At 39.1% G+C, this 18,857-nt stretch overlaps 1 protein-coding gene across 4 annotated transcripts in view; it reads right to left on the reverse strand.

The window, feature by feature from the left end:
• The window catches only part of MYLK (myosin light chain kinase), a 206,665-nt gene that overhangs the window by 32,915 nt on the left and 154,893 nt on the right, over positions 1-18,857 (reverse strand). For all 4 annotated transcript variants that reach the window (XM_027679009.1, XM_027679008.1, XM_027679011.1 and 1 more), the window contains 3 exons: positions 16,045-16,095; positions 14,265-14,392; positions 10,857-11,010 (listed from right to left, as the gene is read on the reverse strand). In XM_027679009.1, coding sequence (XP_027534810.1) covers positions 10,857-11,010; positions 14,265-14,392; positions 16,045-16,095 — 333 coding nt within the window. The remainder of the gene's footprint in view (positions 1-10,856; positions 11,011-14,264; positions 14,393-16,044; positions 16,096-18,857) is intronic.

Genomic DNA, 18,857 nt, shown 5'->3' on the forward strand with positions numbered 1-18,857 from the left:
TGTGGTTTTCCTCATAGAGAGGGAAATTGGGATAGTCTAATCTGACAATTAAATATCAGTGCACTATTTGGAAGAATGCAAGTTTTGTTGCCCACTGATTTCCCTTTAAAAAAAGGTTTTTAATTCCTTTTAGTTCAGTTGTGATGAAAAATAGATCTCCGTCCACAACTGAAACACATTAGAAGATATATATATATAGAACTTGTTAAGTATGAGGGAAAATACTGTGAGGGAGGAAGGGAGATGGACACTAAGTTTGCCACTGCATTCAGTAGAATGCCCAGGTGGAAGAAAAAGGGACTGCCAGAATCTAGGTTATCTTTATTCATTTTGGCAACACTTAAAACACCATTCCACTAGGAGTCATCATTATACAGTACATCTCTTACTAAACACATGTGTCAGAGACCATATATCCTTAACCTCTGGAATGGCTTATTGCCCTGCTTAGTTGTCACATTTTACTCACCTCATTTCTGGCAGAATAAAAGGGACTAATAAGCATGATTTTATAGTGTAGATATAATGAACTCAATGACAGAGGGGTTATATGGTTTGTCTATGATGAGAAAGAGAGATTGTAGCAAATATGAGAACTGAATCTTCATCTCCTGGAGCCCGAACAGCAGCACCCCTCTTCCCCATACCAGTCCTGCCCCAGCCTCCTTGGAACTGCAAGAAGTGAGAATTCAATGCTCACACTGTTTACAGTATCAGAACCCCTGTACCACACAGCCACCACAGAGCTGGTTGCATGGCACACATGGATTGTATGATTTTAGTCAGACAGTGGCAACAGCCACCTTTTTTTCCACTACAGCTTATTACCCATGCAGACCTTGTTGGGAATGATGCTCAAGCAGTCATATGTCCTTTTCAGAATCTTTGCAGAAGAATATTCATCTCTGTGTCTTGTTTCCCTCCTATATAACCATTACTTTATCATCTCAAGATGCAGATAGAACTTGAATAAGTACTATCCTAAATCCAAACAGAACTAGAGCAGTTCTGAGAGCAAGAGGAAAATACTTGGAAGAAAAAGCTAAGCCAGTAGTTCATCACCTTACAGAGGCATCTGTTCAGGATTGTTAGTGTAGTGGTTCTCTGACACCTTCTGTGCACACAGCTCAATCTGGATGGTATGTGTTGGCTTAAAAATAAAGTGTTAGGTTGATCTAATGCTCTGCACTGAATTTTATATTGAAAGATGAAAGTGTGCCTGTGTTTTGGTATTTGCAGAGCATGGTAGCCTGCTTCCTGTGCAGGACACGAAAATACATCTCCCATTGCTGACTTTCAACACACTTCTGTTGTCAAATGAAACTCTGGGCATGATTTATCAATTGCCCAGCCCATAGTTACCTTAGTGACCTCTCTTTCCATGACTCACCTAGATAACTGCAATGCCTTTGGCCAGCATAGTTTACAGAAGCAAGGCTTAGGTATGTGAGTATTGGAGAGAAAACATTCATGGCCAAGGGGACATCAGTGGCAAAGGAAATGCTACATGGCTTTAGACTAATATGTGCAAGCCTTGGGAATATTTCTACTTTCCTAATAAGTTTTTTTTCCAGTAGGCAAAGACGAAAACCTGCAACCCTGGCTGGGCTCTATAGAGCCAGAGAGATGCATGTTTTTGTTTGAAGTCTACCATGTGCCACTGCTTGCAGGTCTGTTCAGTGCAGAAATACTGGGTGGTAGCTGCTATGGGAGATCATAAACAGGAATGAAAACCTAATCTTTGCTCTTTATTAATATGACAGATGTATATGTACCATTTTACCATGCTTAAAAACTATTTGATATCAGACTGGATGGTATTCTACAGCTCTGCACGTTCAGAGAATCTGCAGATGGTCTCTTCATGTGTCTGTTTTGTTTCTCACAATTTATTCTATGGGGATTTTAAACGTTACCATGTATTCATCAGTCTGTATTGAAAGCTAGAATATTTTGCCAAACTACATTCTCTTCTGGAATATGAAACCTCTATCAGCACAATTAATTGCTTCCAATAAAATTATCCCATGGATTGAGGAGGGATGTGGGAGACAAGCACAGTTCCCTATTTTGTTCTTTTGTTTTAGTGTTTAGTATACCATTAATGTCTCTGACTTGCCCATCTCCAATATTTCACTGCATGCCATGTGCAGTCTTTGACACACACAGACATATTTCATACTTCGGCTTATGTTATGAGGGCTTTACATTGGCTTTATCGGACCACAATTTTGTTTTTTCTGTTTTGGACCAAACCGTGGCTACAAAACAGCATGTAAACTAGAAGGAAGGGAGAGTATCGAAAAACACGCTGCTCCTTGTGAACATTTCTATAGGAGAAGGAATTAATTTAAAATATTGAACTCTAACTTCAGTTTCACTGTTACATGCAACAGAAGAAAACCACCATAAGATGTCTTAACTATGTGAAAGTAGGGGTACTCCAGTCTTGCCTAACTTACAGCACACACATAACGCCTAAATTAAGATGTAGCTAAGCGTTATGATATTCTAGATTGTCGTAGTCAAACTGGCTGTATCCACACAGTCCTGTTGAACTTGGTCAGAATCCTACAAACTCCAATGCCTTTGCAGCAGACAGTTCTTACACCTCTTTTACTAGGATGGCTGATCACCTCATTTGCCTAACAGTATGACTGCAGAGGCTAACGAGGTAGTTGGAGGTTGGACAGTTAAATGCTAAGGGGACTCAAGCACAAAGCTCCCCATGTAATCTCTTTAGGAATATCAGTAGGGCTGCCCCAAGCTGGCTTCCAAAGCCTTGTGGCAGGCAAAGGAGATGGATAAGCAGCTAACTTGGCCTCAAGCCTCACTCAGGGACTATTCTGCACAGCAGCACAGAGACTGCATTAAGTCACCGACTCAAGCAGCACAGAGAAGACAGCAGTAGCAACTCCTATGTACCATAAGCCAGGCAGAGAGGAGGAAGAGGGGAGTGGAGGTGATATGAAGAAAACCCTACTTCTCAACAAAGGGAGGCATAAATTACCACTGCCCCAGAGCAAGGAGGTCAGATTCCAGTTTTCTCTTTGTGGCATGTGTTCCTTGGGGCAGATGATAAGGTCATGAGCTGGCCTCACATGAAATGTATAAGTCACTTTTAAGACCATACCAGGATTGAAACACACACTTGTTATTTACTCCCAAATTGAATTCAGCTGCACTCCTTCCTCAGACAAGTTCTTGGAAATACTTTGGTAAACAGGTTTTGATATACAGCCTGGAGTAACCTTTAATTAATTTGTGCACTCTGAGAAGCATAAAACATAAGCATGCTCAGCCTTTAAATCATTGCTATTTATCAGACAAATTTGACTTGATGTCCTTGCTTTTTTTTTCAGTGGTGTATAACCCAAAATTCCTTCTGATAAGGAAAGGGATTTTCTCTCTTTCTGCATAGGAGGCAAACCCACAGCTCATCCAGGACACCCACATAACATGAAACTGTGCAATCTAGAGCTCCTGCCTTCTCCACATGGCTCAGTTTACAGAGCCCTCGGAACACAAGAACCATTCCAACAGACCAAAAAAGGCAGCAATCTCCTTATCTGAGTGCAGGGAAATGGAAATTGTTCTGCTACTTGATGTGAGGGTCGGGCTGAGCCAAAGATAGGGCTTGCTGTGCATTAAGAGCTTGGAGGGCCCTGGCTCTTAAGCAGCGATGTTGTTCCAGCAGAAAGCCTCTGAAAACTGAGAACAGCACAACCACAGCCTCTGAAAAGTTTTTTTTTTCTTTTATGAACAGAGACAGCACTGAAGCAGTGTCTCTGAAGTAGTTTTCTTTATCTCTTCTCAAAATTGGTTTGTTTTCTTTCTAAATTCAGTTATCATATTACTGTATAATACTATTATTAGCTATTGTGATATTTGTCTGCCAGATAAAGAACAGACAGAAAGAAACAATTTAATTCCATCCCACAAGCTGTTTAGCCAGAGAAGGTATTTAATATGCTGCAAAAGCCAGTTGAACACTGTCCATGCCGACAGCACTGGCAAAGCTTTCATTTGAAATCCATCAGCAGGAGAAAAGCGAAACCATAAAAGGTCATAACTGAACTCGGCATTATCGCTGACAGGGCTCAGGGTCATGGCAGACCTCACTGCTTTCCTTGGAAAACTATGCCCTGTAGCTCTTTTTCCAAGGGAGAGGAGTGCTACAAGTCGATATATTATTACCCCTTAACACCCTGTAACAAGCATTAACACCCTTCTGCATGTCAGTGTACCATAGGTTTAGGATAAAATTATACTAGAAAATGCCTGTGTTCTCCTGCAAAACAACACAAGAGAAACTGGAATGAACAGAAATTCTCTCCTAATGAAACATGCTCCCTGGCAGAGCAGAGGACACAATGGTCAAAGTTCATTAGCTCAGAGTTTGAATTTCACACCTCCCCTGTAATATACACTGCAGGCTGCTCTCACCACATTGCCCCTCCTGACAACTCTGACATAAAACTAAGTTATTTAAAGACTGCCCTTTTGAGACCTGTGGATAAAGTAGCTCACAAATACTGGTGGCCCAGAGCATCACTTTGTGCTGTTGGGGTAACTGAGGCATAAAAGAGTAAAATGACCTCGCCCAAGGACACACAGGAGAATGGAGCTGGGAATGAAACCAGAGCTCACCACTCCCACGCAAATGCCCTCAGCACAAGAACATCTCCTTCTGCCACAGGCCTAATGGAACAAACAAATATATAATGCATTCTCAGGAGCCTTTTTCTAAACCATCTGCTCCTGTGCCTGAATCAACAAGCTGTTCAGATTACTCATGTGCTACACATTAGGTATCTGGTTTGATAACTGATTGAATTAGAGCTCCCATACCTGTCCACTGAAAGGCAGAATAAATTTGAGGAGTTACCCCAGTAGGATTACCAGTGGATTAGTCTCCACTGGAGTTCGGATCCTAGGAACCCTATGTTCATGTGCAGGAGTTGTGATGAATCATTTTTTAGTAACTAAGACATTCCTAGCATTTAACAGCAGGTAAAATACAGGAATTTTGTTGTGAGAAATAATCATGATATTTCCTTTTCTTTGTTAGAAAAAAAGGTGAAGGTAAGTATCAGGCAAAAGTAGTTATGCAGGGAGTTCTACTGAAATTTCTCCTAACACAAATGACACTGAAACCAGATGGCCATTCAAGGAATAAACCTGGATTAGTTTACCAGCACCGATGCATAGGACAACATAAGCTGGTTTTCCTCTACACATTGTTATCTTGCTGTGAAAATTTAATTTTGATACTGCTGCAGAGTTTTGCCACTAAGCATTAGTTACTACACTGTTGAACTACGACAGCAGCAATATAAGACATCTCTTCCTTAATTGCCTATCTAGTTACCCTTTAACCATAAAACCAGTGACAAAAATCCTCCAGCAATCCAGAGGAATTTAAAAGGTTGAAGGTTAGAGACTGAGTCCACCCACATATTCTTACAAAATTCACTGCATTCTTGACCTGACTGTAAACAGGGAATCACATGGATACTGCAAGATATAATTTGATGCTTCTCAAAAGAAGCAGCTTCAGAATCATTCATGTTAGCACTTCTGAACTGCAGTATTTCTGTCAAGTATCTATGGTTGTTCCACTTCACTGTCTGTTTCACAGATGTCTGCACTTACTTGTCCAGAGAGGGAACACAGTTTCTGACCACTGCTGGCTCCACTCAGGCTGAGCATTGAGCACTGAGCCAGATTTCCCAGGCACTCACACAAAATCCTTGTAGGGCCACTGTGAGCTGTTGGTTCTGCTGCCACATTTCCTTGTAATAGAGTTTCAGGGCAAAGAACAAATGCTAATACAGCTTGCATATATGTGACTTGTTGAACCAGAACCAAGCCCTTCATAGAAGCAATTAATAATCCTACCATTATGTTCAATGACTATTGGTGTTAGTGATGATCAGACCTTGTTCTCATCTAAACTTGTATTTTCTCATTCCTGCTTGGGAAGACTCTGCTCATAAAGATTCTGCTAAAGACGTGGAAGTAACAGGTTCCTCACAGAAAGTAACTTCTCCATCCCAAGTCAAATAAGGAATGGAGCAGAGGAGCAGGCATCAGCCAATTCATGCTATACTACTTGCACGCCTGTGTGCATCATGCCTGTATATGTGTTCTTGAGTATTTGCTTATCACTTTCCAACAGTGCATAAGGATGCAAAACACAGTATGTACACCAATGCTTAGAGTAATAAAAACTCATAACTATTAACTTTAGGCCTCTTGGAGTCTAATGACATTGCTCTCTTTTTTTTGCATATATCTACCATATAGCTTACTAATCACCGTGATACTTTCATATATATATTCATATATATATATTTTTATATATATATATATGTATATATACACACACACTCACACACACATACAATACCACACCAGGAACAATACAAATCTAAGGGATTTAGACAAACAAGGTTGATCAAAATCAGCTTCCAGGTAGGTAGTACATGTGTTTCTACTTCTATATCTAAGAAAGAAAAAGACATATCTAATATCCAAAGTATTCACCAAACACTGATCATCAGAAAGCCCTTGTATATTAGTGACTCTTTGTTATAGTCTCCAGCTCTAAACAGTATAAAAATCAAGTTCCTTTTTCACAAGTGGTTACAGATTGGGGTCTATCACATGGCTAAAATGTTCAGAACCATGAATTTGATAAATAGGTCCATATACATCCAATAAAAAGTATGAAAGGAACGAATATTCCTTGCTGTCACTGTAGAGTGAGGGCTCTTCCTTGCCTAAATCATTCCTATCTTACTCTAAGCTCATCGATGGCTCATTCAATAGCTTTGGCAAGGCAAGTCCACTTCAATCTGACACAGTGTCTGCTGTAAATCATTAGCTCTGTCTCACATCAGACCATTTTGGTTTTGGAACAGACACATGATGCAAAATGTCCCTTGAGAGATCACTCAGCAAGGAAATAGCTTATTTAAGAGAGCTAATCATAACAATAGAGAAGAGCTCAACATGCACATTTTGGGACTAGTCAAATCCTTCAAAAGAAGATGTTGCTTAACTTGAATATCTCACTTCTACTGCCTGTCTCCCAGTATTATTAATGCTTATAAAGACAAAGTTAAATAATGAATCAGTGTAAAACTCAAGGCTCAATCCTTGTATCTGAGTGCTGTGTGCTCATCACCACACCATCAGTGAAAGAGCTTCCTCTAACTTGTCTACATATCAGTGGTTTTGGTGTGTGGACTGCAAACAGCCCACACTGGAGTGTAATGAACACTTTGTTCATTGATACTTATTAAAATTGCAAAGGAAAAGAATCATTAAAATAAAGTTGAGTTTCTTTCAAGAGCATCTTTTTCCATGGCCCAAACTGCATCAAATTATATATTATTCAAATGCTTTGTGTCAGAACCTCTGTGCAGTTCAATTAAGATTGTAGCTAAAGTCTGAGTCTGACAGTGCGAGCAGTTAAATTTAAGACTTTAGGAGCCAAATTCAAAGGAATGCAGGGTATCTTTGTTTCCCTAAAAGTCATTATTAAAAATAATTTATAAAAATTGCACCCAGATAGAGTTTACAATCTAGGACTCAGGGTTTAAATCATAGCAGGATAGTTTCTGATTTGAATCCTGGCAAATAAGCTCAATCCTTTGTCCTGTGGTTGGAGGTTAAGTCAATAACGTTATTTAATGTTTCTTTTTGTGAAGAAAGGTGTTTGACAACTGCAAGTATAAAACCAAGATCCAGGATGTTCTTAAATATCCTCAGGAAGGTCTTTAGACCTTCTGCTCAAAGCAGGATCAGCTATAAGGTCAGACCAGATTGTTCAGATGCTTATCCAGTCTGAACTTGAATACCTCCAGGGATGGAGACTGCACAACTTTTCTGGGCAACCTGTTCCCTGGCATGTGTTACAGTCCAAATTTAATTTGAGAAATGCTTATTGGAGTCTTTCACATGAGAAGCTTGCCCATCAGCATGAAGGCTTTGCAAGTTGTAAGAAGTAATAATAAAAGAAATACTTCTTAATAAATATAACATATTTATTTCATTTTATATTTTAACAAATGTCTTTGATTTGCCAAACTTCAGAACAGCCAAGCCTGTTAGCTAGCTCTTCGAGAAACACAGGACTGGGTCAGCTCAGACTCGCTCCTCCAGAAAGCAGATGTTCTGTGTTTGTAGTTTCCCTCAATACATTCAAGGCTCAGTGGTGGACTTTGGTGAGGCAGCAGCATTTTGAGCACTCAGCACACTCATGGATGTGCCTTTTACCGCAAAACTTACAGGGAGGCAGCTCACACAGAGTTTAGGGCCTTATTATAAATAGCTGAGGCAGACAGAGATGATCTCTAGCACCAGGACTTTCTCCACAAATGCTTGTTATGAATGTGGAGTCAGAGCAGGGAGGGCAAGTTTCTTCCCAGTACTTTGGATGGAGCAGAGAGAATGGACAGGCAGGAATTTAGGACTAAGAATGAGCTTTGGTAGAGTCAGAAGTCTCAGGTTCTGTATATTCAGAGAAACATATCTTCCCTATTTTGATTGGCAGGCTTTGGAGAAAAGTACTTTCCAACGTTCACAAACATTTAACACCTTTAAAGGTGCAAAGAGTGTGAAGGATTTTGTCTCAGTAGTGCTATTTGAACCCGCTTCCTAGAAGGAAGACATTTTTGCTCCCTTTTCCCACGTTTTTGAGTACCCAGATGGAAAAGTCTGGCCTTAAAATGCTTGTGTAACAAACTAGGAGTCTTGAGGCCTTGTCATGCCTTCGGCAGTGCTGACATCAGCGAGATGTCTCACTGAAGAGTTGGCAATTTTACAAGAGATAATTTATTCTTTTTAGTTGGAAAGAGATAGCTTGTCATCATCCAAAACACATGGCAAACTCCTGCACATTGTAAGGATTATTCACCCAACTCTCCCAAAAGCATCTCTGGGAATCCCACTGTTCTCTGGCACATTTCTTAGGGAAGAGCAAAGCAGGAGGCTGAGATGTAGCTTTATAAGGTTATAGAATTCAAAGACTTTCCAACCAATTATCTCCAAAGGACATAAGCCAGTGACTTATATAATAGTGAGTCAAGGCTCACAGAGTGACAAGATAACAGGAATTGTCAGCCTAGTTCAGCTGAAATAATCAATTTTGCCCAAAAACCTACTACAGTCAGTGGTCTGCAGCTGTTGTCTAGGAAAGAGTGAAAAGAAGGGACCTGTAAAGAGCAATTAATCTCCTGCCATTCTTCTAGCTGCTAATCAGTTGTGTTGGGGCTTTGGAGCCAAATGCTGCACCCAAAACAATGTATATGTTGATTACTCAAGGACCAGTTTTTCCTGGTGTTCATTTTTAACTGAGCTATACTTCTGACTTGCACAACCCACTGTTGGAAGGGGTAGTACAATTTATCTGTGCATCATATGAAAATTACTGATTCTATTTTCTTCTATTCCTGAATTCTCTGGCACGTTGCTGGAATCTGCTTGATATTTATACTCATTCATTCAGTTATCTTTTAAGCCACAGACTGGATGAAAGAAATTCATTGAAATAATCAGGAGACCTTTACTGACAATATGTAGAGCAGTGTGCAACCAAGGGACATTCACTCTGGAGCAGTGGATATTGTACTTGAAAGTGTGATTCTACTATTAAACTTCATATGCTATTTACTGGATTTCTGGAATGAATTTCCAGTTCAACTTGGGTTAAATGTATTTTGCCATTGATTTCACTGGAGTCAGGTACTCGTCTTTGGCCTTATACCCGTGTTTCTTCCCCTGCTCACAGGCCCCATGGCTGCCAGCACAGCAGAGCCAATGCAGTTACAAGTGGTGACTGGGATGCAGCCTTGCTGGTGGAACTATAATTCATCCAACTACCTGGGTGAGCTCTGCCCCACCTTATGTCATAAACCCCCTGCAGGCCACAGGTAACAGAACCCAGAGACAGACCCATCCCATGGATCAGTATTTTACACCAATCGCCATCTTTGCTTGTAGAACTTCCCTAGATTTCCCTGGAAACTCTTTGCTGTGCAGCCACACCAAGGTGGGTTCATTAGCCCTTTCAGAGCTCGATGTCACAGCTCTAGATTTTGGCTGATACTCCAGCTAGCCGGTCTAGAACCAGGCTGCAGCTTTATCTGCAAACATACTGCAGCCTACAACTATCTGCAGCTGTCCACAGCCTGCTGCAACAAACCTGATAGCCTGGAAGGGTCATCTGACAAAGCTATTTGAGGATTTAAGTTACATGTGGAAAAAATATGAAGCCCCTACATATGAAAAGCTTCATATTCCAACCAGAGGGCCTCTGTTCCCTGCTTTCTGTCACTGTAAAACAGCAGACAATTGTGGGAATTTAAATTAAAAGGACAAAATCTCCCTCCCCCAAGCAACAGGATGTTTTCAGTTGTACAGGCTTTTAGAAACTACCTCAATCCTTCCTGAACTAACAGTTTTAAAATTGGCAGTTAAGCAAACATCTGGATGCTGCAAACATTAAATGGGAAAAACAAGTGGTATCTAACAAAAAATGGAGACAGGAGCTGTTTTTATCTTGTGGGTGGATTTTTATTTTTTTTAAGTCTGAGCTATTTATATCTTCATTTGGAATTGGAAAATTTTCAAAACAAACACAGTATAGCCCTAATGAACTTGCTTATATTCCTTATTACAATGTCACTGCCCAGTTCAGATATTTTTTGAAGTACTAGCTTTTTATTTCAGTGTTTTTAACTTATCTGATTATTTGATTTAATTTGTTGCGTATCATTATATGCAATTCAAATGCAGAGTGATGTCTGAAGAATGAGTATATATATAAAACATTATCATGGACTTACCAACAACTGTAAGGTTGACTTGTGCTTGTCTACTGCCAAGTTTGTTCTCTACAACTAGGGTGTAACATCCACAGTGTTCCTGCTTTGTCGATGATATTGTTAGCTTGCTGCTGTTTTCATCATTCTCAATTTTAATATATTCATTTTCTTTAATCTGCCAAATTAAAAAAAAGTTATAAATGTCTTCATATCTGAAAGAGCTCAAAATGTTATCATATTTAACATTATCTGCAGATAAATTTATCACAGAAGTGAAAAAGTGCAGCTGCTAAACCACGTAATCAACACAAAGCATCTAGAAATGCAGTGGAACATTATAATGACTCCAGTCCTGCAAAGGCAACAGGGAGCATTGTTGTTACTGGAACCCCACTAAAGACCAGGAGTTTCACTTTTCTAACTTCTCTTTAACAAGCAGAAAGTGCAAACTATGTAATTGTCAAAAGAGCAAAGTTTGGTCTCACGTATCTCACAGAAACCACAGTGGACCAAGGGTTTAGCCCTAGTTCATTTGCCATTCCCCTACAGAGGTCGAATGTGCAAATCATCCATGGCTGTGACTTTTGCCCTCTTGTCTTAACCAGCCTTATTCTGTACTTCCACATAAACCAGAGCACACAGTTTCTTGGGTTTGAACAATTAAAGATGACGTTGACTGAAATGGAGATGTAATGCTACAGCTGTGCAGAGAGACATTCAAAGAGCAGAACGAGCTTCCCTATAGCATTTTTATTTTCTGCAGAAGTGAAAATCAAAATCTCTGCTGAATACCATGGGCATATTATGAACTAGTTTTTAATTGAAACAGAGCTATCATAGCATAAATGGCCAAGGTGACTTAGATTTTAATCAGTATTAGCTTGAGACATGACAGATTATTTAAAAAGCTCATAATGCTACACTGCAATTAGAGAAGCTGTACACTGTGTTCTTATGAAACAGACAACATAATGTCAATGCCCTTCTTCCTCCCACCACTTCCTTCTTAGATAAGTGACTCTTCCAAGTCATTCTCAGAATTTCATTAAAAATTAGGACTATTTAGTTTGCCTTATCTTGTCTCATATATCCAGAGAACAGAAATTAAAAGTTTAAGAGCAGGACTTTCCCTGCTCTTTCCTCAACTGAGATACTACATATGCACTGCCATATGCCCAAAAGTAACCTGAGAAAGATTCTCCTACAATAACTCAGACAGAAAATTAACAAATGGGATTATGTAGGATTACAGTTTAAATTATACTGAAAGTTGCTCTGCTCTGCCCCCATACTTGTGAGATTCTAAACTCCTTATGTTTTGCTTCATTAGAATCAACCAAACGGTAATAGTAGAACCAGATCTGTGTTATTTAGAGAAAGTCCTGAAAGGATGCTCAGTGGCTTGCATTGGTTATGGGGAGCATGAAGCTGGATCCCTGTGTTCCCTGGCATTGAAAGGCTTTCCCCTCTTCAGCTGAGCACAGTTCCAGCATCCCTGCACTACACTGCTATCACGTACAACAGCATGGGTCACAAATTTGTGACATTCCCTTTCTTCAAGCGAAAGGTATTTGTCTGGAATATACCTGTGAGTGGCTCTCTTGCACCTGAGGGAATATGAGGAAGGAATGTGGAGAGAACAAGTTCCTTGGCACACTGCAGCAAACAGTGGAAGGGCTGAAATTACAACTCACCTCCTACTGGGTCTGCTCAAATAATGAGTACGAATAACCCCCAGCAAATTGTTAAAACACTTGGTTGATTTTCACTTTTAGGATTGGGAATGGAACAGAGCTGAAATCAACTACATTTATAGAAGAGGAAGAAATCCAAGCATAAAACAATATGTGGTGAAGTATAAGAGAAAAATAAAGCAAAATAATGGTGCAGCACAGGACATAGTAACTGACTCCCCATTTAAAGTAAAAAATGAGAGACTGCTGCCCTCACTTGTCCTCCTACAGTTTTTAGTAGCCTTCCTGAAGTTTTTTTTCCTTTTCTATCTCATTTGCCATAATGAACCATATAAAAATTTTTATGTAATTTTAATGTATGTTTTTGCAATACTTTGTCTCATAGTGAATAACTAAAAAGAAAGAATAAAGATGGTAAAAATAGAATTTTACAAAGGAAAAAATATGTCGAATCACAGATTATGGATCTAATATGGGCATTAGGAGCTGCTAGTCTCTGTTATCATATAGATCTCGTATATAAAAAAGGCCTTCAAATCTATGTAAATAAGATTACTGTATTCAAAAATTAACTCAGAATTCTGCACAAACCAGAAAGTTATTTTTGAGGGTACATTTTACCTAAATGTTAAGACAGCGTTTAGCAAAACCGTACACTGAATGTCACTGGAGCTTCTGAGACCTATTTTTTGTGGAAAGAAGTAGTTAACTACAGTCTTGAAGCTAAAGAATTTTAAGAAAATATAGGAGTTCAGGAAAAAATCCCACCCTTTTCCCTAAAGTAAGAGGTTATTTGGAGTTAGGAAGGATGGACTCTGGAATACCCTTTGCACTAGCAAACTGTTTTGAATTCTTTCAATTAAATGCTGACACATCTGGATTTAAAGTCTAAACTTCCTTCTAGGAGGAGATGTTTTTATTTATGCTCTATAGAGTGCATAACAAGTTCAGAATAAAGTAAACAGAATAGCAGCTCCAGTACATATTTATATTTGCTCTGTCCTAACATGACACTTCCAGTTCATCTTCCAGTTTGAACTTGTATATTGGTTATTTCACTTAAAGTGGTTTGATTCTAAGTTGCTTCATTATAGCAACTCGCTTCAGGAGCTGCCCTTACGGACACATGTATTATAGTTTAGGTATATTAATTCAACTAGAAGGAACTTTAAACCCAGAGTGTGCGGGCACTCATGCAATGGATTGCTGTTGTGGCTTGTAGGGTGATATTTGTGTTGTCATACAATTCACTCAAGCTTTTTATATGGCATTTTGCCCCTCTGACATGATTTTAGGCTCAGTATCAATGAGGAAGTCATTTTTGAAGAACAGAAGTATCTCCTGTGACAGATACTTTTCAGATACCTATATATTTTCCATCACCTGCCCTTTAATTACATGGTCTAAGCCTTTTCACAAAGAAAAGGTAATTTGTTATAGGAGGATACAGGCAGAAAAGGGTTTAAACTGTAGCAAGAAAAATTTGGGTTTGGCATCAGGAAAAAAAATTCTCCCACTGTGGATATTTAAGCACTGCAATAATTTGCTAATGGAGGTTGTGAAATCTTCATTAGTGGAACTTTTTCAGCAGAGATGAGGAAAACATCTGTCCAGAATGACATGGACTTTGCCAGTTCTTCAGGAAGGGAGATGGACAAATGGGAAATGGTCATTGGTGCTCCTTTCCAGCTCTACTTTTTCAATGATTGTTAAAGCAGACCAAAAAACAATTTACCTCCTTACGAAATTTCATCCAGGTGCAAGTTATGGGTGCTGTTCCTACCACCTTGGCAAACAGTTCCACTGATTCACCTGCACGGACTTTTCTGTCTTCTGGGAACTGAGTAATCTGAGGAGGAGCAGCTGATGGGAAAAATAAAATAAATAAAATCTCTCTTTAGGTTTCTATACTTTCATTTTTTTTTTAAAATTCAAAACACATACATGTCTCAGCTCAACTGTTTCAGAGCAGCATTTGAAATCCAGATTAACAGTTACATGTTGTTTGCAATGGAACAATTCTGTGGACACTGTTAATTCTAGAGGAGTGAAGCAATAACAATCTATCCACCCAAAGTTTGCTCATGCAAAACCAAGGTACAGACATCCAAAGGATAAAAACATTTAGACCTACCACTAGTTCCAAATAGACAGCTTATGAAATTGTTTTGTTTTGTTTTTCAGAAAAACTTATTTTTTTTTTCTTTTCCACTTTGTACCTTTGAAGAATGGCTCCAGCTAACTTCTTATCAATCTCCATGTGTGGAGGGGGTCTGCAAACCTGCTCCCTGATGTCATCAGCAGCACTCAGAAAAAATTAAGATTCAAGACCTATGAAGATTCCGGCTTCAGTAGCCAGATAAACATTATGTGGAACAGAAACATCATAAGAGACAAGGAAGGAATTTGGTGCCTTTATCCATCACACTAAATTTTCTGGTGAGCAGTGATGAATCATTTTGTTTGTGTATTGCAGTGCTCCTTTTAAACCTTGCCGTCCCATTCATACTTCTCTGTTCCTGAATCAAACATTCCTCCTCCTCTTCCCTCTCACTGCCTGAGTATCAATAGATGGCAGAACATCTCTTCTGCTAATAGTGCTACATCCTTGTCTCTCAGTTGTGATACTGAGTGTGTCAGACCCCGGTAGCTGCTGGGGTCAGATGCCAGAAATATCATAGGCCAGACAACTCCAGGGTGAAACCTGTACTGTTGCTTTATAAAAGCAGCACAATAAAAAAATATTCTTGTGTGTGTGTGCATTGGAGGGGAAGGGGGCAGACTTGAGGACATATTGACAGAAATGTTGAGGCATTCCCTAATATTAGAATGACCTCACTGCCAAATATAACATTCCTTTCCAAAGCACAGGGCTACTGGGCATGAAAAAAGTGCTTTCTTTTCCTTTTCAATGTAATTCAAACAAAGAGGTCTTCCCCTTGATCCTCTAGACTTTTTCTTTGAAAAGTCTTTTTTAAAATATCTGAAGGAAACTAGGCTGAGGCACATATCTGGTGTACAAAACAGCTTGAACAGTTTAAAAGTCTGACAAAGTTTTAAGACACTGAAAGCAGATTCCTATAGAGGAACTTTCCATGTAACTTTTAATATAGATAGCTTTGCCTAGGAGACTGCAAACACATGAACAGGCTACCATAATGCCAGTGATGAGGAAAAGTAGAATCTATCACCTTAACTGTGGTAGCTATTCATGCAGAGGTGGCATTCTGTGATACACAGAAAAGTCTCTTTTCATAGAAGGCCAGGGTATGTTGTGGATATACAGAAGGGCACGAGTAACACACTGCTCCTAGTATTTTGTAGGGCCCTGTCTCAGACAGACCTTGCTATAGTTTATCTGATAGTAACTTCTTTGGATGCTCATAATTTGATTCTTAGTACAGTGTAACCTCATAACTCTGAAAAGGACTTACCCACCATTTAATCACATATACAAACAAGTTTATTAGGTGAACAGCTGTACTTGGAAATATGGGTGACGTGCAACAAACTACCTGCTTTTGGAGGAGTCTTTGGAGCTGGTTTCTTCTTCACTGTTGCTTCACCTAGTTAAAACAACAACAACAACAACAACAACACAAACAAACAAAAAAACAAACAAAAAGGAAACCATGTTAATTCAAAGGTGAGCTTTGGGAGGCACCAGATTAACCACAAACATCCATATCAATGCCTTGTTGGCACTGGAAAATATAATATGTTCTTCCAGCATATTAAACTTAAGAATTAAAAATACTTTCTAAAAACACTTTTAGTATCCTGAATGATCCTCAGAATATTCACAGTTAAAGCTGAAACTTTTAAAAGAATCAAAGAAATCTGCTACATGTCTCCCATGATCTGTCATAGTCCATTCCTTATAGCAGTTTAACTGGAGTGAAGAAAAGATCCATTTCATACTGAATTTCTGCTCAGATTTCCAGCATAATCAATGCTAAATGAGCTCAGTTAACACCACATACTGGTTGTCATACCACTTGTGAGCTAGCAAAGAAACAGTGATATACCAACAGTAAATACTAGTATCACCCCTCTGCCTCATCCTAGTCCTTAAACAGGTATAAATTTTGGCTATATTCACAAAAAAAAAGGATCATGGCAACAAAAATACAGCTTAGAACTTGAAATCTGCACATGTAAAAAAGATAATGTTCTACAAATCGTGAACTGTAAGTAGAAACACAGTTGAGAAGACAGGTAGGTAGAAAATGGACTATTAACTCTTTTTCACAAAACAAGAACTAGAGGCCACCCAATTAAATTACCAGGCTGCAGGCATAAAAGAAACCAAATTATTTTTAAATACAGCATGCATAATCTACGTTCACAGACTCATAAATGTTTTACAATACAGAAACATAAACAGGTTCAAAAGCACAAATTTATTGGACTTAGGTCTAGTGGGGGCCATGAAATGTAACAGTTTGGATGCTTTCAAACCACTGAATTCCAGAAGTGGAGGAGCTCATTCCTTTTTCAGCACTCTCTTTTTGTCTGCTGTCCTAAGCATCCGTGTCAGAGGATGGTATCTGCTGTGAAAGAACATTCCTTATTTTCTTATATAAGCTCAAGTAGGCAGCTTGATTGCAGCAGTCTGGCTTTTAAGATGTCATTGCCTCCGAGGGAAGCAGGATGTGCTAAGTGCTTTTGAATATCTGGCAGAATATACATAGGTGCCTAGTGATAGCCATAACAGTCTGAAAAGTTTTGAATTTTTTTGTTCATTGTTTTCTTTATTTACTAAAGTTATTTCAAATTAGAAAGACACTGAGCAGTAAGAAAATCACTCTAAATTCACTAAGCCAATAAAAGCAGGTTTTTTTATTTTAACCCCTTTAACTGCAGCAAATAGAGCTGATACCCCAGAACTTATCATCTGATGCCCCATGAAACTTGGCAGCCATGAGCTGCAAAATCACCATGGGAGTTTAATGCTATAGCTCAGGCAACAGACAGATATGAAGACTGAATTTAAGTTTTAGAGTAATTGGACATAGTAGGTCGTGTGCTGTATGTTATGAAAAGACCAAATTATTTCAAAACTACCTAATGGTTTAGCAGTCAACACCAGTGTTTATTCAGTTCATTCTGGAGAATATTTCACTATGCAGTGAATACAGAAAAGTTTTTGCAACCTTTCCTTTTATAAACCTCTATTTTATTGTGATTTTCTCTCAAAGTATGCTTAGCTTTCATATGCTCTGCCTTTATTGATTTTGCAGGAACTAGAAACACAATAATGGAGAGGTAGGATATTCTTGCAGTACTTATGGCTGAATCAGAAAAGAATGGTTGCATATTTCCCAAGGAAACCTTTCTTCGATGACTGTCAGCTCAACAGAACTGGTTAAAGGATAAGATGAGAACTTGTGAGGTGTTTATCCTGGTGTAACTGGACCTCCAAGGCATGAGCTGTGTATCTGTCCTGCTGCATCTTCCATGTGGACTTCATGCTTTTTAAATTGAGGCCTTCAAGGAGTACAACTGTGATTAAAGGGACCCACTACTCTTTGGGCCACCAGCAGAGTGACATGTACCCTGACTGCTGTAGTAAGTGACAGCAAATACATTTCTACATCCTCTTTCCTGCCAAAGCTGTGCGAGCAAAAGCGACAAGTGGTGCTTTCAGAGCAGCTTTCCTCTTTGTTATTGCATGGTCACACCCTGAGCTAAAACTCTTATTTCAGGTTGCAGCCATATTACATGGATGAAACTACTTTTATTGTGAAGTGCCAGCTGGAAGAGCTGTAGAGTCTACCATCTGCTCATAAACATTCCTATTAATGCAAATAATGTATTAGTTACTCATTAGATGCACAATCCCATGTAAATTAATTCAGTTATATGATTTAAAAAGGTGTAAACATTTTTGGGTTTGTGTGTGCTATATTCAGAGAAAAGCAGACTCTCTGCTTTTCTCTAAACTGAGACTGAAGTAGCTGTTGGGTCTCTCCTCAGAGCTCCAATGGCTTGCAATACAAACTACAATGACACAAATTTGTTTGCTTTGCCTCCACACTACATTAAGTCTGATATGAACAAAGAGCAGCAATTATGAAGGAAAAGCACCATTTGTGAAGTGCCATCTTGGGTTGCAGAGTTTTTGTTGCTATTTTTCAGAAATGTCACTGCAGGCAAATAGGACGAAAACCAACTTCCTGAATCCAGTATGATTTTCACCCAGCTCTTGGCCTACATTGCATATTTGTTGCAGTACCTCAGTTAACAAAGTGCTGGTGGAGTCATCACACTCTCCAAATGTTCATGTTTCACACTGATTCTTAATGTCTCTAAAGCTTTTTTCCTC

Source organism: Neopelma chrysocephalum, unplaced genomic scaffold (genome assembly GCF_003984885.1).
Source record: "Neopelma chrysocephalum unplaced genomic scaffold, ASM398488v2 Primary Assembly neopelma1_44, whole genome shotgun sequence".
Taxonomy (NCBI): Eukaryota; Metazoa; Chordata; class Aves; order Passeriformes; family Pipridae; genus Neopelma; species Neopelma chrysocephalum.